Raw genomic sequence first — 24,125 nt, 5'->3', positions numbered from 1 at the left:
CATAAAAAATAAAATAAAAATATCATGTTGGGATGTGGCACTGGGAATTATCAGGGACATGAACTATATCTTTGACAGCTGGTTAACAAAGTGGTATCCTTTTCAAATACATAAGGTCAAGATGACAAGTGGTAAAGATAAGCCAGTTAGCATTGGTCCTACCCCAGCCTGTGGAACGTCTTCTGCTCAGTCAGTAGGGGCAAGGTAGTGGATCAGTCATTGAAGGAAATCCAAGCAGGCTTAGGAGGGTGTGTTTGTATGTTACAGACAATGAAGACGCCAAATCCAAGAGGTGTTTATTGTAATGAGTGTTCAGGGAGGGTGGAGCGGGGTGGGGTTCCCCCCCATCTGATCCTCCAAGGCTCTGAGCTGACTCATTCTTCCTTGGACCCAGGGGTGGGGCTGCTATTTGTTCCCCGAGTTGGGCTCTGCTCCCCCTGGTGTGCGGCATCCCCACTGTCCCCAGCCACTAGAGCCACATTCCTCAGATAATTGATGTTGAAGCAGTTGGTCTGTTCATCCCCAGGAGTCAGGTCACAGCAAAGGGCAGTATCTTTCCAGAAGTTCCGTCGGGGACCACACAGATCATCGACAAAGGCAAATTTCTGAAGAGAAGAGTAAGGATCAGGAATGATGATAAGGTACAGGGGAGGTGGGATGCTCAGAGTCATTCTTCTGTCAGCTACTGCTCTCCTCTGGGATCTCTTCCTGGGGCCCAGAGATAGTGCAAGGCTGCTTCACATAGCTAGATTCCTTGTGACTGACAGATGTGCACATCTGGAGATGCCAGATGTCTGAGGCCTAGAGAAGCTATAATAGGAGCTTAGGAATGGGGAACAGGCCAGGTCAGGAAGCAAGACTTCAGGAACCAAGAAGAAGATCTCTCCCACTAGTCCTCCTTACTAGTGGGCTGCTTTGAGATAGTAAAGAGAAGAGGCAGGCTGGGTATTGGCAGCGCATGTCTGTAATCCTAGCTACTTGAGGCTGAGAGCTGAGGATCGCAGTTCAAAGCAAACCCAGGCAGGAAAGTCTGTGAGACTCTTATCTCCAATTAACCATCCAACTGCTGGAAGTAGAGCTCTGGCTCAAATGGTCAAAAGGTAGAGTGTTAGCCTTGAGCAAAAAAGTTCAGGGACAGCACCCTGGGTTCAAGCTCCAGGACTCTCTCTCTCTCTCTCTCTCACACACACACACACACACACACACACACACTGATAGCCTTCACTTCTAGCTTTCTCTCTCTGCTTCCTTGCATCCCCCTTCCCCACACACCTCTTCCTCAGCACAGCAGGCCTGTTCTGGAAACGGCAGGTCACAGCAGCGGGCAGTCATGTTCTGGATCAGCCCAGGAATCTGTTTGCTATGGTTGATGAGAGAAAGGTAGAGGTCAGGGTCTTTACAGCCATGGCATTTAACTGGTACTGCAAGACCCACTTATGGTCTGTATGCGCTCTGTCCAAGGGCACCCAGGAGGGACACTTCTGGGAGGCAAGAGGGCGGGAAGATCGGGGCAAGAGGGCGGGAAGATCGGGGCAAGACTCACTGTTTGCTGATAGCTCTTTGGTTTCCACAGAGATGGCCCATGAGGTTGGGGGTAACTCGGCTAAGGTCAAGGGTCAAGATGTCCCGGTCATAGTTGGGGTAGGGAGCCCGACGGGCAAAACACTCATCACGGGCAGGGCTAGGAGGGTAGTGGCAACACGAGTGGGGATGGGTCTTTATAGCCTGCTCCTGGTCACAGTACTTATCCAGAGTGTCTTCCCACTGTGGGGGAGCAGGGAGACAGACAGACAGACAGACAGAGGGAGAGAGAGAGAGAGAGAGAGAGAGAGAGAGAGAGAGAGAGAGAGTCAGAAACCTAGCTACTTGTCTCCTTCTCTCCTCACCATCTACTTTCTTATCACCCCCAGCTATGAAATGAGGGTCTTAAGCCCCAGGGGCTCATATGGGAGGAAGAAGACCTAGAGGGCAGGGAGGCAGCAATGGACACGTGGGAAGCCTCAGGGGAGGGAGCACAGAGGAGGCGCCCTGTCGCTCATGGGAGAGGAGCTGGCCCAGCAGGAGGAGAGGCGGAGATGAGGGGCCAGAGCTGGCTGGCTGGTAGCCGGGGGTGCGCGTGTGGGGGTCACAGGTGGACGAAGCCAGGACTGTAGCATGAAGGCTCGAGACGGAACAGATTCGGATGACAGATGGACACAACGGGTGGACGGACAATCACAAGCAGACGAACATGCTCCGGGTGGGAAGCGCACGGGTGGCCGGGCTGGCACGGTGGGCTGGAGCCGGGCAGCAGGCGGGCGGGCCGGTGGGGTGGGCGGCGTGGCCACTTACAGCCTTCCACACACAGGTGTGGTTGCTGCCCCGGCGGCAGCAGCGCTGGAAGTCGCCCTCGAGCCGCAGCAGCGCCTGCAGCTGTCTGTGGAGGCGGTCGGTGGCCGGCAGGTGGCGGGGCAGGGCGCGGAAGCGTCTCAGGTGGCAGATGTTCTTGAGGTTATCCAGGGTGGGCATCGCGGGGGGGAACGGCACCTCGGGGCCCGAGGCCATGCCGGGCTGCTGGCTGGGGCAGGCCCGGGGCTGGTAGTGCGGCCGAGGCGCCTCCTCCTGGAAGCAGGAGAAGCGCGCCTCCCCCTGCTTTTTGCAGCACCCGTGGGGTCGCGTCTTGACCGAGAACTCGGCCTCACAGAATCGGGTCATTGTGTCCTCCCACTAGAGCGAGAGGGGGTGCGGGTCAGCCAGCAAGCCCCGGGGTCCCCGCTCCCCCCACCCCCCAGGGTCGCTTGGATGGCAGGGAGCAAACGCCAGTGCTGTTCTCTACGCTTTGGGCAGCCTGGGGAGGCTGGCGGTAGGCCCGGGGTTCAAGGCCCCGCCGGCCTCACGCCTAACCCTTACCACGAGCTGCGCACAGTCCAGGCGGTTTCCGCGGCTGCGGCAGCGGCAGCAGCGGGCATAGCCGGTCTCCAGCAGGTTGAGGGCCTGGCCCTGGCGACTGAGGTGGGAGAAGCCGGTCTGCGGCAGGTTCCAGGGCCCGTACACCACGTGCTGGCGCTCGGGAAGGCAGATCTGCTTCAGATTGTCGGAGGAAGGCCGCCCCGGCGGGAAGCCGTCCAGCCGGTGGGCCCAGCCGCCCCGAGAGCGAGCCGGCGGCGGGCAGTGCTCCGCCGGATTCCAGGATGGAGATTCTTCCGGAGGGCTCTGGCTCATGAGGGGAGCTGGCCTTTCTAGAATGAGGAACACAGAATGGGAGGGAGGGACAGACAAAGGCTAGCCAAGAGAGCGGGCATGATTGGAAGAATTTGAGGCGAAAGGATTGGGAGGACATCAGGGAATTGGGGAAGAAAGGAATCTGTGCTTATTTTTGGAATAACTGACTAAAAGGAAGAAAATGGAAGCCTGAAAGGTTTTACCCCTACAACCATCCTTCCTCTCAAATCTTTGCTCCCTGAGCTACGTCCCAAGGCTCCTGCCTTCAGGGTCCTAGATGCTCATGCAGGGGGAGGGACATCAATGTGCCACTCACCGTGTCTCTGTTTGGATTGGGAGATCTCCTGAGGTGGGGGAGGTGGGTCTACTGGGGTAGAAATGTGTGAGCAAAACTCACTTTAGGATTGGCATCTCTAGAAAATAGGAATCAGCCAGGCGTGGTTGTGCAAGCCTATGATCTCAGCCCCAGGGAGGCTGAGGCAGGAGGATCAAAAGTTTGAGAGCAGCCTGGGCTATGTCTGGTGTCAAAAACAAAGCAAAACAAGACAAAGGAAACAGGAACCTGACTGGTTGCCATCCACAAAGAGGAACTCAGCAGGGGGTTATTATATGTCATTCAATCACATCATTTATCCAGCAGGCTCTGTTTTCTCAGTTGTATGCATGAAGAGAGTAAACAACTCCTTTACTCTTACACGACTAAGTGACCGAACCTACCATCTTGTTTGCTTCCAAAGCCAGCTCTGGGGTGAGTCTGTGGAGTAAGGGGCCGGGGGTAGGGGGGTAGTTACTTACTTTCCTTCTGTTCAGTAGAGCTTTGGGGAGGGGGCAGCTCTTCTTGGGGGGAAATTGCTTCCTGAGAGAAACGGGAGCCTGCTGCAAGACAGACGTGAGCACACACAGGAGTGAAGATCAAGACCGGCATCAACACGGCCCCGAGGGATGGAGGCCGGGAGTGGCTCAAGCTCACCTTTCTTTTCAACAGGGATTTGGGGCGGGGCCAGCACTTCCTTCTGCACAGGGATGGCTTTTGGCGAGAGAAGGGGCTGTACTATAGAAGGAGGAGAGTGTGAGCAGCCAGGCTATAGGAGAGGTGAGGCTTCCTCTCTCCTCTCTAGGAGAAGAGCAGGAAGCAGAGTGGTTAGAGACCTGGAGGGGGGGCTGAGCAGGGCTGGTGGGGGCCTTACCTTCATGCTGTTCCTCAAAGGGAAGGTCATACTCAATGGTGTCAGGTTGATACACAGAGAAGCTTCGGGTCCGGGGTGGGGAAGGGGGTGCTGCATAGCCAACTAGAAGCAAGTGGGGGGGGGTAGAGTCAGAGCCCACAGCTCCTCCTCTTTGACTCCCTATTCCTTGATTGCTCCCCCAAACTCTTACCTTCTTGAAGGTTGTGAGTGAGGCGCTCTGGTCTCACCTCCTGCTTTTCTGGAGTCCTAAGGCCTGGAGGGAAGACACGCAGGTGAGAGGCAGGGTTTTTGTTGTGGTTTGGTCCCAGTTCTAGGACTTGAACTCAGGGCCTGGGTGGTGTCCTTTAGGTGTTTCACTCAAGGTTGGCATTCAAGTGGTCTTGAGCCACAGTTCCACTTCCAGCTTTTTGATGGTTAATTGGAGATAAGAGTTTCATAGACTTTCCTGCCCAGGCTGACTTTGAACTGGGATCCTCAGATCTCAGCTTCCTGTATAGCTAGGATTACAGGCTTGAGACTCCTAGCTGTCAGGGGCAATTTTGAACAAGGGACTAAGTGTGGAAAGAAGATTAAGACATGCAAGCCACTTAAGTATGGCACCTTCCCTGCATCCAATAATCTCCTCCACAAACACACCTACACTGACTGGGTCCTGAGAAAATCTGTGATATTTTGATGGCCTCACCTCTACCTGGCTCAGAGGTTGAGCCTAAAAGGAATATGACAAGTAAGACTTGAGAAGGGAGTCCCTAATTTTCTCTTTCAGTGTCTCTCCCTCAGGGCTTATGGCTGTGCTCCACCTAGGGCTCACTGTGGTGCTTGTCTATCTTTTGGAGGAAGTCTGACTTGGAACAGGTAGTGGGGAGCTCACCTATGCACATCCTCTTCCCTACCTAGCCTTCTAGGCCTTTATACATCATTAGATCTTCTGGGGAGGGGCCCAGGCAGCTTAAGCACTTCCCTGTAGTCTTAGCTCTTCCTTGGTTTGGGTCTCAACTTAGGACTTGAGGGACTGAGTCAGACAGGAATCAATTACAGCTGATCCACAGGCCCAAGACTAAGAACTGGGAGGGACAACGACAGAATTCCACCAGAAATGGATTTGATCTATTTACATCTTTTAACAATCCTCTCTGCTGGAATTCCATTTGGTTAGGGATCAAAGCAGGTAGTATGTAAGTGCCAGGTAGAAAAGTCTGCGGGTGGATTTACCCTGACTCTTCCTCTAACCAAGGAGTCAGTTACGGATCCCTGGGTCAGCAGCTCAGTTTAGTGTCCTGTGTAGATCCTTTCTCCCTTCTTACCTGCTTCATAGCCCCCGCCATATAGATTTGCTCAGGCACTGACCCTTACTCTGATTTCACCTACCCTCTGTTGTCTACCTGACTCTGACGTTGTGTTCCTTTACTAGCAATCTCCAGGAGCCCCTCTCCTGCTTCTGCCTCCCTGGTTAAAGGCAGCAGTGCCCCAAGCATACCATGGACTGCTCAGAAAAGGAAGGGCAAACCACCCTGCTGCGGATGAGCTGTCCAGAGCCAGGTCCCTTCCCCAGGGCCGACCCCACCCCTACTCACCTCCTTCAGAGGTGGCAGAAGAAAGAGCCAAGCAGGCAAAAACCAAGGCTGCTCTGGATATGGTCCCCATCCTGGGGTAGGAACTGGTCGCCGCCACCCAGAAGCCGGGTTGTCTCAGGCAGATCTGGATTTGAAGGTCTGGGCTGCTGGAAGCCTGTTCCTCTGGTTACTGCTACTGCTGTTGGAATTTTCTGGGCAGCTGTCTCCCTTTATAAGCTGTCTGGTGTTATCTCCCGCCCTCCTCAGCTTCCTGCCGTGACTCAGTCCCAGCTGCTCCTCCTCTGGCAGCCACTCCTCCCAAACTCATCCTGAAGCCTGCTCAGAGGCTTGAGAAGAATGGAGGTGATGGGAGGGGAGCACTCACATAACCCAGGGGAAACTGATTCAGAGATTCATGGAGCATGGGACACTTGAGCCCTAAGTTTGGCCTTAGTTTCTCGACTTACATGCTGCCTTTGTGGAGAAGGGATCTTAGAAGCAACTGAATTGGGGGTGGAGAAAAAGGACAGCTGCCTGAAGTGCCCCCCCCCAACTAGTAAAAGGACTGCTGTCCCTTTCCCCCAACTCTGGGACAAAAGAGGAAGACAAGGGGCTGGGAAGGTGGCTCAGCGGTAGAGTGCATGCCTTGCAAGCATGAGGCCCTGGGTTTGATTCCTCAGCACCACATAAACAGAAAAAGCTGGAAGTGGCGCTGTGGCTCCAGTGGTAGAGCGCTCGCCTTGAGCTGAAGAGCTGAGGGACAGCGCCCAGACCCAGAGTTCAGGCCCCATGGCCGGCAAAAAAAAAAAAAAAAAAGAGGAAGACAAAGTGGAACTTTCTTTCACCCTTTTTTTTTTTTTTTTTTTTGGGTCTGATTGTGGGGCCTGATCTCTGGGCCTGGGCGCTATCCCTCAGCTCTTCAGCTCCAGGCTAGCGCTTTACCACTTGAGCCACAGCGCCACTTCCGGCTTTTTTCTTTTTGCTTATGTGGTGCTGAGGAATTGAACCCAGGGCCTCATGCATGCAAGGCAAGCGCTCTACCACTGAGCCACCTTCCCAGCCCCTCTTTTACCCTTCTCTAGAAGTCAGAAATGAAGACTCATATCCAGGAGCTCGAGTTGTGTTTATTTACAGCAGTACTGGGGTTTGAACTCAGGACTTCACACTTGTTAAGCAGGTGATCTACTCTGAGACACAACTCCAACTTCAAGTTTATTTTTTGCCTTCATTTCATTCTCCCCACATCCAAGTAGTATGGCTTCCCTCCCTCTGTGGAGCCCCTAACCAAGTCCATTATTCAAGGGAGCAGAGATTGGCAGTTGTAAGGAATCAGGATCTCCTGTGGGAGGGAAGCTAATGGGTTTCTGCTTCATCTGCATACAAAGGCTCAAAAAAGGTCTTCAGCATTAGGGACCCTTGTGTTCTGCAGCTCCAGCAACCTCTGCACAGCCTCAGTCAAGTCCCGCTCCCCGAGTCGCCTATTATCGCGAGTCCGTATGTTCACTGTTCTTTTACTCTGCTCTTTCTGGCCAACTACTGCAAGAAAGAGGAAGGAAGGTTTGGGAATGTCAAGACAAGTTCATCCACTGGGGATATTTCTTTTGCTTTGCAGGACCTTAGGGGACTTAAATCCCTAGGAAGGGTGGGAGAGAACATGATATGGTTTAACGAAGTATATATTTAGCTGTGCCTGCTTTGCAGTTCAGTTCACTGCCCATCCTGAGGAGATAAGGAATTGGCCCAGGCTCCCATCTCCGGCCTTATCACTTCTGGTCACAAGCCCAGGGGTCAGACACTAGGGTCATTTGGAGAAAAACAAACACATTTGGAAGACACAACGATAACTTGTACACATGAATGGGGTGGAGGGGTGGGTGGGATGTTGGAGGAAAGGGAAGAAAGTAGTGCCAGCCATGGCACCGAGGGGTAGCTTGCTAGAATCCTGGCAGTATGGGGGATATGCACTACTACAGAAGCAGGTAATTTGCTTGGGGTGTTTCTGCTCCTAGCCTTCAAGAACACTCAACTCTGGAGGGTGAAAAAAGCAGAAGAAAGGCAGTGCTAGTGCCTGTAATCCTAGCTACTCAGGAGGCTGAGATCTAAGGATCACGGTCCAAAGCCAGCCTGGGCAGGAATGTCTGTGAGACTCTTCTCTCCAATAAACTAGCAGAAAACCGGAAGTGGTGCTGTGGCTCAAGTGGTAGAGCACTAGCTGAGGAATAGCGCCCAGGCCAAGTTCAAGCCCCAAGACCGACAAAAAAAAGGCAGTGCTAGACTATTTTCCTTGTGGTCTTTCTCCTCATCTCTAGGGATGAAATAAACAAGGCTAAAATTAGGAAGGCCTTGTTATTTTTTCCACTTTTGTTTTGTTTGGAGCTATAGGCTAACCCAGGGCCTTGCACACACTAGTCGAGCATCTACTACTGAGCTATACACATCCCTAGCCCTTAGTTTTCTGAGACAGGGCTGCACTATAAAGCTCAGGCTGGCTTAGAACCTGTGCTTCTCCTGCTTCTACCTCCTGAGTGCTAGGATTAGAGATATGAGCTACAGGAGCTACCTGAGTTCGGTTAATGCCTGTTAACCCTTCTTGTCCCTTTCTCTCCAATGCTTGCTTGGGTAATCACCCTATCAGAACCACCTTAGAGTGGGGTTAATTAGAATAAAACTGTTCTGAGGGACCTAGTGGTTGTGTGAGGAGCAGTTTAAAGGAACTTAAGAGGGCAACTAAGTCAGGCTCCTACCCAGCTCAGGAAATGAGCCCCAATTAATCTACATAAACACATAAGCAAACTTAATAAACTTAATAGAAAGAAAAAAAAAACCCAAACAAACAAAAACACTAGATCCCAGGGCTCTGAAGTCCTGAGTTAACCCACTCTCTTACCAAACTGAAAATTGTAGTGAGTAAGCTGGGCCCGGCGGACCCGCCGGCTAAGGGTCATTCCACAGTCTGCGTCCAGATCACCGGCTAGTCCTGCGGCCTGAAGACTCTGCTGTACCTGGGACACGGGTTGGGTGACTAGGAAGTGACTCATGGAGGAATCGGGATCAATAGCACTCATCCTCAGCGCCCCCCCCCAGTGCTCTCAGGCTCTCACACACTCTCCTCCTCATCTATACACTGCGGCCACCTCCACACCACATCGACTTTGCCTGCCTCCATTCTTCTTTCGCTGGACATTGCCTGCACAACTCCACCCAACCAGCTGCTCCAGAAAAATAAACTAACATTCAGTCAAGCCCACTTTTTACCAAGGGCTCTGTTGGCAGTATTCACCGTGTCACACAGCTCTATCAGGCAGAGAGCAGTCGCAGATTTTTAAGCTCAAGCTCAGTCTTGAGGCTCCAAGGGCAATGCTCTTCCCACTGCCCTGTACAGCCTCTTCCTACGCAGAGCTGGGCTCCACACTTCCCACTGTGGAACAACAGGAAGCCCATCTGTCCCCAGCTCCTCACCTGTCTGGCATACGCCTCTTGCTCTGGCCCCACAGGGATGACCACCACTTGGAACGGGGACAGCCACAGTGGCCTGGTGAGAGTGAACAGTGTGGCAAATTATTCGTGCTGGCTCTCGCCAGATATGTGCCTAGAGGAAGCAGAACTGGGAAGAAAACAAGCTGGGATATGAAGAGGGACTGGACCTGGAGCGTGAACTACTTAGTTCCAGGGCCAGAACAGAAATCCAGTGTAAGAGGACTCACCATCTCCCCCCACAGCTTTCTGCCAGCACTCCCAACAGCCTTTCCACAGAACCAAGCACTGCCCGGTGGATGAGGACTGGACGCTCTGGGGCCCCTGCCTGCCTTGGGAGGAAACAGGTGGATGGAATGGAAGCGTCACAAACCCAAATCATCTTCCAGTTTTGAGGAAATACTCATTGTAAGCAGGGTATGCGTGTGGAGGATGTGGCTCTGGTTTTAGGATCAAAGGAAGGGGAGTCCTCCTATTCATGGGCTGTCAAGGGAAAGGGGGCCAGCGTAGGGCATGGTTTGGTACCCCTTGTACTGGAGGCCGAATCTCAGGGGTAGTTGGAAGTCGAGCTGGATGGTCCCACACTGATGGGGGCGACCGAGGGCATCGTGGAGGCGCACATCAATCTGGAGGGTAGAGATGGGGGCAATGAGAGAAACCAAGAACCAGCAGTTCCATCAGCTCCCTCAGCAAACGCTTCTACCCACGTGTGCGCCACGCTACGTGCAGTCATTCACCTTTCTACTCCAATCTGATTCATTCACTCTGGCACGGGGTCTCAGTGGCTCTCTCCACCTAACAACCATGTTAGATCAGGATGTTAGGGGATGGCATCCTTGCCTCAATTCCCTGAGCTCCTCATCTCAGATATCTTCACTCCTACTCACAATATGGCCATATCTTTTTTTCTTTTTTTTTGGTCAGTCGTGGGGCCTAAACGCTGGGCCTGGGCACTGTCGCTCAGCTCTTCAGCTCTAGGCTAGCGCTCTACCACTTGAGCCACAGTGCCACTTCCAGCTTCTTCTGCTTATGTGGTGCTGAGGAATTGAACCCAGGGCCTCATGCATGCAAGGCAAGCGCTCTACCACTGAGCTACCTTCCCAGCCCCTTGTACTGTCATCTTATCCATCAGTTCCACCTCTGACACAGTCATCAAACACCTAATGTGATTGTTGTCTCTTGTTCTTCCAGCTGACAATGACTCCTGCTAGGCACTGATGGCTCATGCCTGTAATCCTAGCTACTCAGGAGGCTGAGATATGAGTATCATGGTTTGAAGATAGCTTGGGCAGAAAAGTCCATGAGACTCATATCTCCAATAAAACACTAAAAGCTGGGCACCAAGACTCATGCCTGTAATCCTGGCTACTCAGGAAGCTAAGATCTGAGGATCACCATTCAAAGCCAACCAGGGCAGCAAAGTCCATGAGATTCTTATCTCCAATAAACCACTCAGAAAACTGGAAGTAGCGCTATGGCTCAAGAGGTAGAGCGGTAGCCTTGAGCTGAAGAGCTGAGGGACAGTGCCCAGGCCCAGAGTTCAGGCCCCACAACCAGCAAAAAACAAAAACAAAAAAGCAGAAGTAGAACTGTGGCTCAAAGTGGTAGAGTTCTAGCCTTGAGCAAAAGAGCTCAGGGATAGCACCCAGACCCTGAGTTCAAGCCAGTTCAAGCCCCAGTGACTGACTCCTATTACTGGTTCTTCAACTCAGTTTCCTTCTTTTTCCTTGTGACCCATAGGAACCTTTGCCTTGTATCTTTCCTACTCAGTTGTAACATTTTCTATTGTTTGTCTGTCACTGTCTTAAGGCTTAGCCCCACCCTGTAGGTACCACATCCTACTATCTCCTTGCCCTGTAGAAGAACTGCTCAGAGCTGCCCAACATGTCACATACCACATGGATGCAAAATCAGAGACTGATGTCACCATGGAAGTCACGGTTTCAAGATTCAATTGATCCTTTGCTGCTGCCAGCCATCCTTTGTCCTAGTCAGCTCTCTGACATACTCCTCAAGAATTTCCAAGCTTTTCCCTCTATCTTGCTTTTTTTTTTTCTGGTCCTAGGGCTTGAACTGAGTGTCATCACTGAGTTTTTTTTTTGTTTTTTTTTGTTTTTTTTTGTCGGTCGTGGGGCTTGAACTCTGGGCCTGGGCGCTGTCCCTCAGCTCTTCAGCTCAAGGCGAGCGCTCTACCACTTGAGCTACAGCGCCACTTCCGGTTTTCTGGTGGTTTTATTGGAGATAGGAGTCTCACGGTCTCTCCTGCCCGGGCTGGCTTTGAACCATGATCCTCAGATCTCAGCCTCCTAAGTAGCTAGGATTACAGGCGTGAGCCACCAGCGCCCGGCATCACTGAGTTTTTTTTTGCTCACAGTTATCTCACTACTACCAGGGCCACATCTCCACTTCTGGTATTTTGGCAGTTAACTGGAGATAAAAGTCTCATAGACTTTCCTACCTGGGCTGGCTTCAAATCATGATCCTCAGATCTCAGCCTCCTGAGTAGCCAGGATTACAGGTGTCAGACACTGGCACCTGATTCTATTTTGCTTTCTAAAAAACCATACCTCAGGGCTGGGAATGTAGCTTAGGGTTAGGAGTGCCTGCTTAACATCCATGAAACCCTGAGTTTGATTCTTCAGCACCACATAAACAGAAAAGGCCAGAGTGGTGCTGTGGCTCAAGTGGTAGAGTGTTAGCCCTGGGCAAAAGAAGCTCAGGGACAGTGCCCAGGCCCTGAGTTCAAGCCCCAGGACTGGCAAAAAAAAAAAAAAAACACAAACAAAAACACGGTATCTTAGTAAACTTTTTTTTTTTTTTTGTATTTGTATGGTAGTAGATACTGGGGCTTGAACTCTGGGCCTCATGTTCTCACTCAACGTTATTTCTGCTTAATGACTTATGTTCTACCACCTCTACAGTAGGTTCATTTGCTGGATATTTGGAAATAAGAGTCTCAGATTTGTCTGCCCAAACTGGCTTTGAGTTGCAAGCCTTAGATCTCAGACTCCTAAGTAGCTAGAATTGTAGGTGTGAGCCATTAGCCATTAGTGCTATCAGCAAACTATTTATTAGATTGATTTGTTTTTTTTGTTTGTTTGTTTTTTTGTGGGTCATGGGCTTGAACTCTGGGCCTGGGCACTGTTCCTAAGCTCTTCATCTCAAGCAAGGCTAGCACTCTACCACTTGAGCCACAGTGCCACTTCCGGCTTTTTCTGCTTATGTGGTGCTGAGGAATCGAACCGAGGGCCTCATGCATGCAAGGCAAGCATTCTACCACTGAGCCACCTTTCCAGCCCCTAAGATTGATTTAATGTAATACATACTTGAACACTGACTTGAACACATTGTTTAGCCTTTCTGAATTTTTTTGTCTTAGTAACATAAAAATATTTGCCTTGTACTATTGATGAAGTCAATAAGATACATTTTCCTTACTTTCCCCCTCTACCATCTTGTTATTAGGGTATTAAGCCCAAGGCCCTAATTATGCTAAGCAAGTGCTCTACCCCTGGGCTACATCCCAGTATATACACTCAGGCTGGGGCTCACACCTAGGGCCTTGCACATGCTATCATACACTCTATCACTAAGCTCTGTCCCAAGTCCTCCTTTGTTTGTGCCTGGCCTGGGCACTGTCACAGCTTCTACTTCTAGGTTTTTGCTGGTTAACTGGAAACAAGAGTGTTATATTTTTCCTACCCTAGCTGCCTTTGAATTGCGATCCTCAGAAATCAGCTTCCTGAGTATCCAAGATTACAGGCATGAGCCATTGGCTCCTGGCATGAAAATTTCTTGATGTCACTAAATGTTTAAGAAAACAAAACAAAATCTGTATCAACAAAACTCTAAGCAAAGAGGCTGGGAATGTGGCTTAGGGGTAGAGTGCCTACCTAGCATACATGAAGGCCTGGGTTCAATTTCTCAGTACCACATAACAGAAAAAGCTGGAAGTGACACTGTGGCTCAAGTGGTAGACTGCTAGCCTTGAGCAAAAGAAGCCCAGGGACAGTACCCACACCCCTGGACTGGCAAAACAAAATACAACTCTAAGCAAGGGGCTGGGAAGGTAGCTCAGTGGTAGAGTGCTTGCCTCACATGCATGAGGCCCTGGGTTTGATTCCTCAGCACCACATAAACAGAAAAAGCCAGAAGTGGCCTTGTGGCTCAAGTAGTAGAGCGCTAACCTTGAACTGAAGAGCTGAGGGACAGTGCCCAGGCCCAAAGTTCAAGCCCCACAACCGACAAAAAAAAACAACAACAAAACAACAACAACTAAAAACCCTCTAAGCAAGATCCCTAGAAGTTTACCTTAGGCCCATAGAAGGCACCATCTCCAGGGTTCAGGTCCCAGGGTTCTCCAAATTCCTCCAAGGCCCGCTGAAGGATCTGTAGAGGAAATGAACTCTCAGCACCCGAAAATTCACCAGTAAGACACCCCTCCAATCCCATAGGCCCGCCCCCCCCTCACCTTCCACTGGAGAGTAGTTTATGTGCCTCTGCTTCCTGACTCCTGCTCACCTGTTCAGCCTGCTCCCAAAGGCTGGGCTCCCCTAGGAAGCCAGATGGCCGGGTGGATAACGCCAGGCGGAAGGAGAAGCCAAGGACTTGATACACAGAACGGAGGAAATCAAGGCAGCCTTGGATTTCTGCTTCCAGCTAGAGGCAGGAAATAGGGGTAGAGGTAGGTTATGAGCTAGCCAGACACCTGAGGTAATGGTAGTTTGAGCAAGACAGGGCAAAATTAGAGAGGAAGCAGAAGAAAGTTGGGAGCAGAGAGTGGACACATTTGGTAGTAGACAGAAAGAAAATGAGTATCAGGGTAGTCCAAGGTACGCAGAGAGCATGACAAGTGTTCAAGACATGTTTTGGGGGAGCTGGGGAAGGGCAACCTGATCTGGTGCACAGAAGATATGCGCATCATCCTGCTGGAAGCGCCACAGCCGGGTCAGCCCTCCCAGGCTGCCAGAGGCTTCTGCTCGATGCAGGACTCCAAAGTCAGCCAGGCGAATGGGCAGCTCCCGCCAAGATCTGGGCCGGTGGGCGAACATCAGGCTGAGGTTGGGGTGGGGAAGGGTTAGGGCTACAGGGAGAACTAGCCCTAAAAAATGCTTCTCCCCCAAGTCTGGCTATTTCTCTGCACTGTCAGCTAGCACCCTTTCCATCTTAACATACACATATATGTCTTGTCATGCTCACCCATCACAGACTGATTGGTGTCTGGTCCAAAAGTCAATCTCTTAGTTATCCAGAAATAATTATCACTGCAGGGTGCCAGTGGCTCACACCTGTAATCCTAGCTACTCAGGAGGCTGAGATCTGCGGATCCCGGTTCAAAGCCAGCTCAGACAGAAAGTCCTTGAGAGTCTTATCTCCAAATAACCACCAGAAAACTGGAAGTGCTGTGGTTCAAGGGGTAGAGTGCTCACCATGAGCTGAAGAGCTGAGGGACAGCCCCTAGGCCCAGAGTTCAAGCCCCATAATCGATAAAAAAAAACAAAAAAACAAAAAAAACTAATTATCATTTACTGGCCTCTGTTTTATGATGGACACTGAGCCTTGATGTTACTTAAAAGGGGACAGAGAGCCAAGAGGTGGCATGATTTTACCAACGTTAGCGTCAAGGCAGATTCAAGGCTCACATTAGATGTCCTATTCTTTCTGTTATTTATTTATTTATTTTTAATCCGGTCGTGGGGCCTGAACTCTGGGCCTGGGCGCTGTCCCTCAGCTCTTCAGCTCAAGGCTAGCGCTATACCACTTGAGCCACAGCGCCACTTCCAGTTTTTCTTTTTGCTTATGTGGTGCTGAGGAATAGAACCCAGGGCCTCGAGCATGCAAGGCAAGTGCTCTACCACTGAGCCACCTTCCCAGCCCTCTTTCTGTTATTTTACGTTTAGCAACCCAAGTCCCAGGAAGACTCATCCAGGCCTCTTCGCTCCCAGCTCACCAGTGTGCAGGGCAGTTCATGGGCTTGAGTGCAAGTGTGTCTATGGGAGGCCTGGCAGAGTGGCCACTCTGGGCACTGGCAGCCTTGTTTGTGCTTGGGGGCTGCAGGGTGAACATGTCTTCCTTGTAATGCTCCCAGTGGCCTGATAGTTGCCAGAGTTTTGTAGAGAACAGTGTAGGAGTTCTCACTTCTGAGAACCCACGGCGGGCATATTCAGCCTGGTGAGGAGGATATAGAAGGGAGGTCAGTGAAACGCAAGGAGATGAAGCAGGGAAGCAGCTGGGTAATTTTCCTGGGGTCTCAGACTATACTGATAACCAACAAGCTATTATGTAGCAAGTCCCATTCTCTATAGTCTCCCCTAACTACAGAACACACAACTGTACTGCCTTACCAAAGTCAACAGCATTTTACAATGTTTATGGTTATACTCTTAATACTAAAACAGGGTTTCATTGTTGTAGCTCAGGCTGGCCTCAAATTCACACTCTTCCTGCCCTAGCTCACACAAGGCTAGGATTGCAGGCATGAATCACTATGTCTGGCTCAATCCTCTTTTTACCTCAAACTCCTTGGTTTAGCGTACCCCTAGTCTTCCCCCACGGACTTAGGTGCCTCTTACCCTAATAAAAGCCACTAGAGCATTATACACCCTTGTTCCTCTTGGCAGGAAGAAGCAGCTCCCAGGGCTCAGTTCATGGAAGAAGAAGAGCTCCTGCTCCTGGGAACAGAATGCCAACTATCACTCAAGGAGGAAAAGGCTTTAAAAGCAGAAGAAATGAATGACAGGGTTGTTCAATCTGTTTGACTAGATTGGCTCTAACTTCACAATCAGATTCCTTCCTCCCTCCACCACCTCTCTTTTCTCCATACCCGCCATGGTTCCCAAGTTCTGTACCTTGCTAATGCGCCTGTGGTCCCGCAACAATGCTTCTTCCTTTTGTGTTTCCCAGTCCCTTAGCAGCTCTGCTGTGGGAAAGGAAATGCCTGACACTCTCTGCAGTATCTCAGAAGCCCCTGAGGATCTCCACAAGGAGGCTGAGTTCTGTGACAGGACAGAGGGAACATGAGGAGGACTGAAAGTAGGTGACCTTTCTCTCTAGCCTTGTAGGTCTTTCTTGATGGAAGCCATCACAAGAATGTTCCTTGATGACAATCCCATCCTATCGCCTACCCGAGGCTGGCAGCTGCGTCTTCTGGATTGTCCTGGCCACATTTAGCCTTAGTTTTATCTGACTCAGGCCTAATCTTAACCAGTGATCTTTTTTTCTCCCCAGTCTCACTGTCGTATCAGCATCCCTATACTTTCTTCTATTACTGTCTAATCAATGACTGCTTAGAGGGGTAACTCAATTCTGGTCAAATGGCAGTCTATATATCTATCCCTTACCAAGGTCCCATAGAACTTCAGTAAGGACACCTTTCCACACCACATTCTGTTCATAGCCACATGAAACACAAAAGCTGTTATGCTTTTTTAAAACAACAATACTAGTACTGTATTTTTTAGTCCTATTCCTTAAATATTGCTACTACATTAGTTGGTTTCACTTTATAGGTGGAAAAATAGTCAAAGCCGGGCGCTGGTGGCTCACACCTATAATCCTAGCTACTCAGGAGGCTGAGATCTGAGGATCACAGTTCAAAGCCAGCCCGGGCAGGAAAGGCTGTGAGACTCCTATCTCCAATAAACCACCAGAAAACCGGAAGTGGCGCTATAGCTCAAGTGGTAGAGCGCTCGCCTTGAGCTGAAGAGCTGAGGGACAGCGCCCAGGCCCAGAGTTCAAGCCCCACAACCGACCAAAAAAAAAAAAAAGAAAGAAAAAGAAAAATAGTCAAGATTTACCCAAAGCCATGTAGCACATTAGTGGCAGAGTGGGTTAAGTAGATGGCCAGGTTTTCCATGGAGGGCTTTATGCTGTACATAAGCCATTGTCTACTGCTATTTTTTTTTGCTAGTCCTGGGGCTTGAACTCAGGGCCTGGGCATTGTCCCTGAGATTCTTCTTGCTCAAGGCTAGCACTCTACCACTTGAGCCACAGCACCATTCCCAGCCTTTTCTGTTTAGGTGGTGGTGAGGAATTGAAGCCAGGACTTCATGCATGCTAGGCAAGCACTCTCCCACTAAGCCACATTCCTAGTCTCTTTCTTCCTTCTTCTGTTCCTTCCTTCCTTCAAGCTTCCTTCCTTCTTTTCTTTTCTTTTTGTCCATGTGTAGCTTGAACTCAGGGCCTGGACATTGTCCTTGAGCTTTTTCACTCACAGCTAGCACTCTACCACTTCGAGCTACAGTGCCATTTCTGGTCTTCTGGTGGTTAATTGGAGACATCTCATGGACTTTTTTGCCCTGGCTAGCTTCGGACCACAATCCTCAGATGTCAGCCTCCTGAGTAGCTAGGATTACAGGCCTGAGCCAGCAGCACACAGCTTCATGATGTATTTTCTTTTTTTTTTTTATATTTTAATATTATTTTATTTTATTTGAGAACATACTGTACAGAGGGGCTACAATTACATGGGCAGGATAATGCATACATTTCTTACCAAGCATTGCAGCCTCCTCCTTTGTTTTCATGATGTATTTTCACTGAAGGCATGACTGTGTTTTAGAGTATTCTTCTGGTGCTGGTCAAGATGGTATTTATCTATCTTCTTGGACCATATTCCCTCTCTACAGATGCCGTCCCTATATGATCCTATCTAGCCTGTTCTATGTCATTTCCTGTATGATCCTAATTAGTCTGCTCCATCTTTCTTCCAAGACTCTATCTACTCTGATCATCTCCCTTAATAAAGATGTAAGACTAGGGAATTCAAATGGACTTCAGGGGGGCTGGGAAGGAGGCTCAGTGGTAGAGTGCTTGCCTCATATGCATGAGGCCCTGGGTTCGATTCCTTAGCACCACATAAGCAGAGAAGGCCTGAAGTGGTGCTGTGGCTCAAGTGGTAGAGTGCTAGCCTTGAGCTGAAGAGCTGAAGGACAGTGCCCATGCCCAGAGTTCAAGTCCCATGACCAACAACAAAAAAAAAAATGACTTCAGGGCTTTGGCAGGGTGTCCATTATCTGCTATCATACTAGGAGACTTTAGAATGTGGGGATAAGTCTCTATCCTTCTGGATTCTCTCCTTAGCCATGAGAGCAGAGAAGAGCTAGGAGAAAGAATCAGCTTCATACTCTCTTGCTTTCTCCTATGAAAACAGCAGCATCCATCTAACTTCACTCTCACAACTGACCGTTAGAAGCTTCAGCCCTCCGATCTGTCCAGTGTGCCGAAGGTGGGGGCCCCGGCAAAGATCAACCAACATGCCACACCTGGGAGAAAGAGGAAGTCAGTCAGCGATGTCCAGATTCTTGACTGTCTAGCTTTCCCCTTCACGGGTATTTAACTAACAGAAACAGGTAAAGATGAAGAAACTGTCCTACAGGCAGAGGGAGAAATAGCTAATCAAAATCAATTCCTTTTTTTTCCCTGGCTTTTTTTTCTCTGTGTCTCTGATTCTGTTTTCCTTAATCTTGACAGTTGCTCACCCATACACTGTTGCTGTCGGACCTGCTACTTTCTCCTGGATCAGGCGGAGCTTAAAGGGGTTATCCTGGAAGAAAACAGAACAGAAGAGTGAAGCTACAAAGATGTTCTAGAGAAAGTTATCCTTTCCCTAACACCTCCATCTTCCTCCTAAATTGATACTGTCAGCACACCTTGAAGAGCTGCTGAAGCTGATCCCGAGATACCTCCAGCCTCCGGAAGGGTTGCGAAGCAGCTGCAATCTCCCGGCAAATCTGCTCCAGAACAGACAACTCTGAGCCCTGGACTGTCCTGGAAAAGGGAGAATGTGCTTGATTTCTGCTAAGAGGCAACACAAGAGTAAAGTCCTGCCCTCCAAGAAAAAAAGACTAGAACTACTGGTAAAGACAGACAAACCCAGAGAAAAAAGATAAATTGGCAATCAGTTTTAGTTTTTCCTTCCTTTCCTTTCTCTCTCTCTTTTTGGTATAGTGCTGGAGATGAAACACAGGGTATATATATATATATATATATTTTTTTTTTTTTTTTAATTTTTTTTTGGGTCCGGTCATGGAGCCTGAACTCTGGGCCTGGGCGCTGTCCCTCAGCTCTTCAGCTCAAGACTAGCACTCTACTACTTGAGCCACAGCACCACTTCCGGCTTTTTTCTTATGTAGTGCTGAGGAATCGAACCCAGGGCCTCATGCATGCAAGGCAAGCGCTCTACCACTGAGCCACCTTCCTAGCCTCATCCATGGGATTCTTGTCTCCACTTAACCGCCATAAGTGCTAATCTTAGAGTGCTAACCTTTAGCAAAAAATTTCAGGATCTGGGCTGGGAAAGTGGCTCAGTGGTAGAGCACTTGCCTTGCATGCCTGAGGCCCTGGGTTCAATTCCTCAGCACCCCATAAGCAAAAAGAAAAAAGCCGGAAGTGGCACTGTGGCTCAAGTGGTAGAGCGCTAGCCTTGAGCTGAAGAGCTGAGGGACAGCGCCCAGGTCCAGAGTTCAGGCCCTACGACCAGACCAAAAAAAAAAAAAAATTTCAGGATCTGGGACTAATGGCTCATGCCTGTTATACTGACTACTCAGGAGGCTGAGATCTAAAGATTATGGTTTGAAGCCCAATTGGGTAGGGAAGTCTATCAGATGCTCGTCTACAATTAATGACCAAAAGGCCAAAAGTAAAGCTGTGACTCAAATTGTAGAACACTGCCTTGAGTGAAAAAGCTCAGGTACAGTGTCCAGGCCCTAAGTTCAAGTGTCAGAACTCACATAGACACACACGTGCACTCAAAGTTCAGCCCTGGCCCTGATTTCAAGCCCCAGGACCAACACACACACACAACGTAAACTGAGTGCATGGCCCACACCTTTCATTCCAGTATTTTGCACTTGGGACTTAAGGTGAGAGAATTAAAAGTTTGAAGCCATCTAGGGCTGAGTAGGAGAGTGCTTGCCTCCCATGCATGAGGCCCTGGATTCGATTCCTCAGCACCACATAAACAGAAAAAAAGGCCGGAAGTGGCACTATGGCTCAAGTGGTAGTGTGCTAGCCTTGAGCTGAAGAGCTCAGGGACAGTACCCAGGCCTAGAGTTCAAGCCCCATGACTGACCAAAAATAAATAAATAAATAATATTAGAAGAATGCATGATGACTAAATAAATTTCAAGCAGAGTTAGAAGAGGAACATGACCTAGTAAAGAAATTGGTACCAATGTTACAGTTGGGCCTTAAAGAGGTCTTACTGGGTACCAATGGCTCATGCCTGTAATCCTAATCAAGAGACAGAGATTAAAGGGTTGCAGTTCAAAGCTAGTTTGGGCAAGAAAGTCCACGAGCCTCTTATCTCCAATTAGCCACCAAAAAAGCCAGAAGTAGAGCTGGGTGCCCGTGGCTCACAGCTGTAATCCTAGCTACTCAGGAGGCTGAGATCTGAGGATCACGGTTCAAAGCCAGCCCAGGCAAAAAAGTCCGTGAGACTCTTATCTCCAAAAAAGCACCAGAAAACTGGAAGTGGTGCTGTGGCTCAAGGGGCAGAGCACTTGCCTTGAGCTGAAGAGCTAAGGGACAGCGCCCAGGCCCAGAGTTCAAGCCCCATGACTGACCAAAAAAAAAAAAAAAGATCCAGAAGTAGAGATGTGGCTCAAGTGATAGAGTGCTAGCCTTGAACAGTAAAAGCTCAGGGATAGAACCCAGGCCCTGAGTTCAAGTCCTAGGCCCACCATGCACACACATACGCGCACGCGCGCGCGCACACACACACACACACACACACAGAGAAAAACCCTCTGTAGCTTTCTCCTCCAAACTGAATATGCCCAAGGCCCAGAAAAGGGCTTCTGAAGACACCCCAGGATCACTCTCCTTCTTCCCTGTACTACTCACCGATCTTTTCCTAGGAAGAAATCATGGTAAAAACCATACTCTGTACTTGGACCTCGGCAGAGAATAGCACCCAGGAACTGCTCAGCTGCTGCTCCCAGAACATGGCTGCTAGAGTGCCAGAACACCTGGGTTCACAGAAGAGTTTGTGAGTTCAGGAACTTCTCCTTTAAGCCCTGAATCTCCACTCAGAGAATCTGAGGAAACCACAAGAATCTAATGAGCCAGTTCTAAGATTAAATGGAAAGCCTAGATTTCAAGGGTGACCACTAAGTTTTTTGTTTGTTTGTTTATCTTAGGCAGAGGGAAGAGGATAGAAAAGCAAACAGAAGCCAGATACCAGTGGCTTATGCCTAGAATCCTAGCTACTCAGGAGGCTGAGATCTGAGGATTGTAGTTCAAAGCCAGCCTGGGCAGAAAAGTCCTTGTGAAACTCTTATCTCCTATTAACCACCAGAAAACTGGAAGTGGCACTATAACTCAATGTATTGAGTGCTAGCCTTGAGTGAAAAAGATCAGGGACAGTGCCAGGCCATGAGTTCAAGCCCCACGAACAACAACAAAAGCAAGGAAGGAGAACACTAGTATCAGTCCTTGTTGCTTCCTACTTTTGAGCACAGAAGCAGGGGACTAGCTAGTCTTCTTTGGTTCTCCTATAACATTTTAGGGTTTCTTAGGATACTACTAGTGGTTCCTAGCCAAGGCATGGTGGTATGTACCTGAGCAGAAGGATTTTGAGTTTGAGGGCAGCTTGGGCTACATAGTGAGATGCTGTCTCAAACAACAGATCTTTAGAAATATGTTTGGTCCCTTTTTGTACTGGGGTTTAAAGTCAGGGCCTAAACATGCTTGGTTTACTTGCTCAACTGGTGCTCTACCAAATAAATTATGCCTCCAGCTCTGCTTTCTGTTGGCTATTTCTGGAGGTGGAGCCTAGTGGACCTCTCTGCCCAGACTAGCTTTGAAATGTGATTCTCTGGATCTCAACCTCCTGGGAATCCAGGATTACAGAAGAGAGCCATTAATGGTCAGCTTTATTTGTTCTTTTTATGGTGCTAGGGACTGAACCCAAGGCCTTGCACATGGCAGACAAGCACTCTTAACAATGAGCTATCCTCTAGTGTTGTTTGAACTTTTTTTTTTTTCTGGTCAGTCATGAGGCTTGAACTCTGGGCCTGGGCGCTGTTCCTCAGCTCTTTAGCTCAAGGCTAGCACTCTACCACTTGAGCCACAGCATCACTTCTGGCTTTTTCTGTTTATGTGGTGCTGAGGAATCGAACCCAGGGTCTTATGCATACGAGGCAAGCATTCTACCACTGAGCCACCTTCCCAGCCCATGTTTGAACTTTTTTCATAGCGGAGGAATCTAGTGTGACAGAGCTAATCTTCTAAGATTGGCTACTACCAATAGATGACAAAAGAACTCTATTTTTCTAAGATGCTAACAGACAAGGAATAAGTTACTCAAGCTAATAAGAAAAGGACAAAGAGTAGAGAGCACACTGTGTGCTCAGGTGTGGAAACTATGTTAAAACTGAATATAAATAAGCCATGGATGACTTATATTGTATGTGTTCAAGAATTGAAAAGGATGAATTGGTATATTATTCTACTTTTTTCAACTTCGTATCACTCCATTTCACTAGTACAAATAATGTTTGCTTAATAGACTAAGGCTAAGTAGAAACTTTTATCATGTTTACAGCTTAGCCAGGAAGAGTCAGATGGTCAATACAGTCTGCAAATGGAGGAAGTAATAAATGTTAGAATTTCCTGATTAAATATCTTAGTTTCTAGCCCTTGTACTCTCTGTACAGAGAAGCTTACCGCTTTCCCTTCTGGGGAGTCAAATGTCAGAAATCTGAGATCAGAATCTGTCTCCAAGGGCCGCTCCAGATCATAAGGTTCACCGTTCACTTGAGCAGCCACTGCAGTATCAGCCAGTGTTGAACTTCCGCAGCAGGGGGTGGAAATGAAGAAAAGTCAAGGTTACAACCCACAGGGGAGAGACCAGTATCCCAGCGAGTCTAAATCTTCAAAAGGAAAATGAGTTTCTAGAGTATTAAAACTTGGGCTGGGAAGGTGGCTCAGTGGTAGAGTATTAAAACTTATTTTTTCCCTTAATGTACAATACTACTCTGAAGCTGAAAATTTAAATAATTTAATATACATACATATCTCAAGGGGGAAACACACACAACACATACACGCCTTGATGGGGACAAAATACAATCAAGCAGACCAAATTTTCTTTCCCTAGTCAGGTGCAGTGGAACTCAAGGGACAGGGGGCCCGATACCTGATCTGCTGGGCTAGTTGATACGGGGTTGTATTCCAGGCCACAGCATCCACTTTCTGGCCTCCAGGAAGTGAAATCTTAATCGTCCGGGGCTCGTTCTGTGCCATATTTGCCAACCTCTTTACTTGAGCAGCCCATAGCTCCTCAAAAAGGCCAAATCGCTCGCTCAACCAATGTGGAGGGGAAGGCACAGATGCCTGAAGGGAAAGACACGTTAGGAAGTTTAACACATCCTACGGCTCCTCCGGATTGGGGGTGGATTTATGGTTAAGTGCCCTGAGCCACTAATCCCAGGACTTTTAGGAGGACTGGGTGATACAGGGTCTTAGGCCTGGGAGGGCCCTAGGAGAGGGCTAGGGTGGCCTCCTCCCGTGATCTGAGACCGCAGGCGCGAGGAGTATGACATTGGGACCAGGGCCTACACGCTGGGCTTTGGTTGGGTTCGATTTGGAACTTTCAGGTACCTCACGCACCGTGTGTAACTCGCAGGCTTGCGATCGCGGGAGCCGGAGCCAGATAGGCCGCCACCTCCGATACAACCCCATGTTCCTTCAAACCGGTGCCGGCGCC

General features: G+C 49.3%; 2 protein-coding genes and 1 long non-coding RNA gene across 4 annotated transcripts; 1 reads left to right on the top strand and 2 right to left on the bottom strand.

Annotated features, from left to right (window-relative positions):
- Positions 1 to 279: 279 nt before the first annotated feature.
- On the bottom strand, positions 280 to 6,165 carry LOC138821612 (extracellular matrix protein 1-like). Its single transcript, XM_070014044.1, has 10 exons — positions 5,963 to 6,165; positions 4,579 to 4,641; positions 4,389 to 4,490; positions 4,172 to 4,252; positions 3,997 to 4,077; positions 2,890 to 3,218; positions 2,332 to 2,706; positions 1,544 to 1,764; positions 1,273 to 1,360; positions 280 to 605 (listed from the first exon to the last, which is right to left on the bottom strand). The coding sequence occupies exons 1-10, from the start codon at positions 6,030 to 6,032 to the stop codon at positions 375 to 377; spliced, it is 1,641 nt and encodes a 546-aa protein (XP_069870145.1). The 5' UTR covers positions 6,033 to 6,165; the 3' UTR covers positions 280 to 374.
- Positions 6,166 to 7,045: 880 nt separating this feature from the next.
- Positions 7,046 to 24,125, bottom strand: LOC138821454 (threonine--tRNA ligase, mitochondrial). Of its 2 annotated transcripts, none has more exons than XM_070013683.1 (18): positions 24,020 to 24,125; positions 23,556 to 23,752; positions 23,084 to 23,207; positions 21,260 to 21,384; positions 19,066 to 19,183; positions 18,895 to 18,959; positions 18,600 to 18,678; positions 16,264 to 16,410; positions 15,988 to 16,086; positions 15,366 to 15,583; positions 14,308 to 14,470; positions 13,937 to 14,074; positions 13,727 to 13,804; positions 9,941 to 10,041; positions 9,646 to 9,747; positions 9,401 to 9,473; positions 8,829 to 8,943; positions 7,046 to 7,477 (listed from the first exon to the last, which is right to left on the bottom strand). In XM_070013683.1, the coding sequence occupies exons 1-18, from the start codon at positions 24,098 to 24,100 to the stop codon at positions 7,329 to 7,331; spliced, it is 2,172 nt and encodes a 723-aa protein (XP_069869784.1). In that variant the 5' UTR covers positions 24,101 to 24,125; the 3' UTR covers positions 7,046 to 7,328. The 2 variants fall into 2 exon arrangements, with proteins under 2 accessions (XP_069869784.1, XP_069869785.1); XM_070013684.1 differs by having other exon boundaries at positions 24,029 to 24,125.
- LOC138821455 (uncharacterized) lies at positions 16,309 to 19,071 on the top strand. The gene is made up of 3 exons (XR_011370158.1): positions 16,309 to 16,447; positions 18,567 to 18,765; positions 18,887 to 19,071. It is a non-coding gene; the product is annotated as an uncharacterized lncRNA (long non-coding RNA).

Source organism: Dipodomys merriami, unplaced genomic scaffold (assembly GCF_024711535.1).
Source record: "Dipodomys merriami isolate MVZ:Mamm:240054 unplaced genomic scaffold, mDipMer1.0.p SCAF_92, whole genome shotgun sequence".
Classification (NCBI taxonomy): Eukaryota; Metazoa; Chordata; class Mammalia; order Rodentia; family Heteromyidae; genus Dipodomys; species Dipodomys merriami.
The sequence above is the reverse complement of the archived record's forward strand: the minus strand, read 5'-3'. Positions and strand labels throughout refer to the sequence as shown.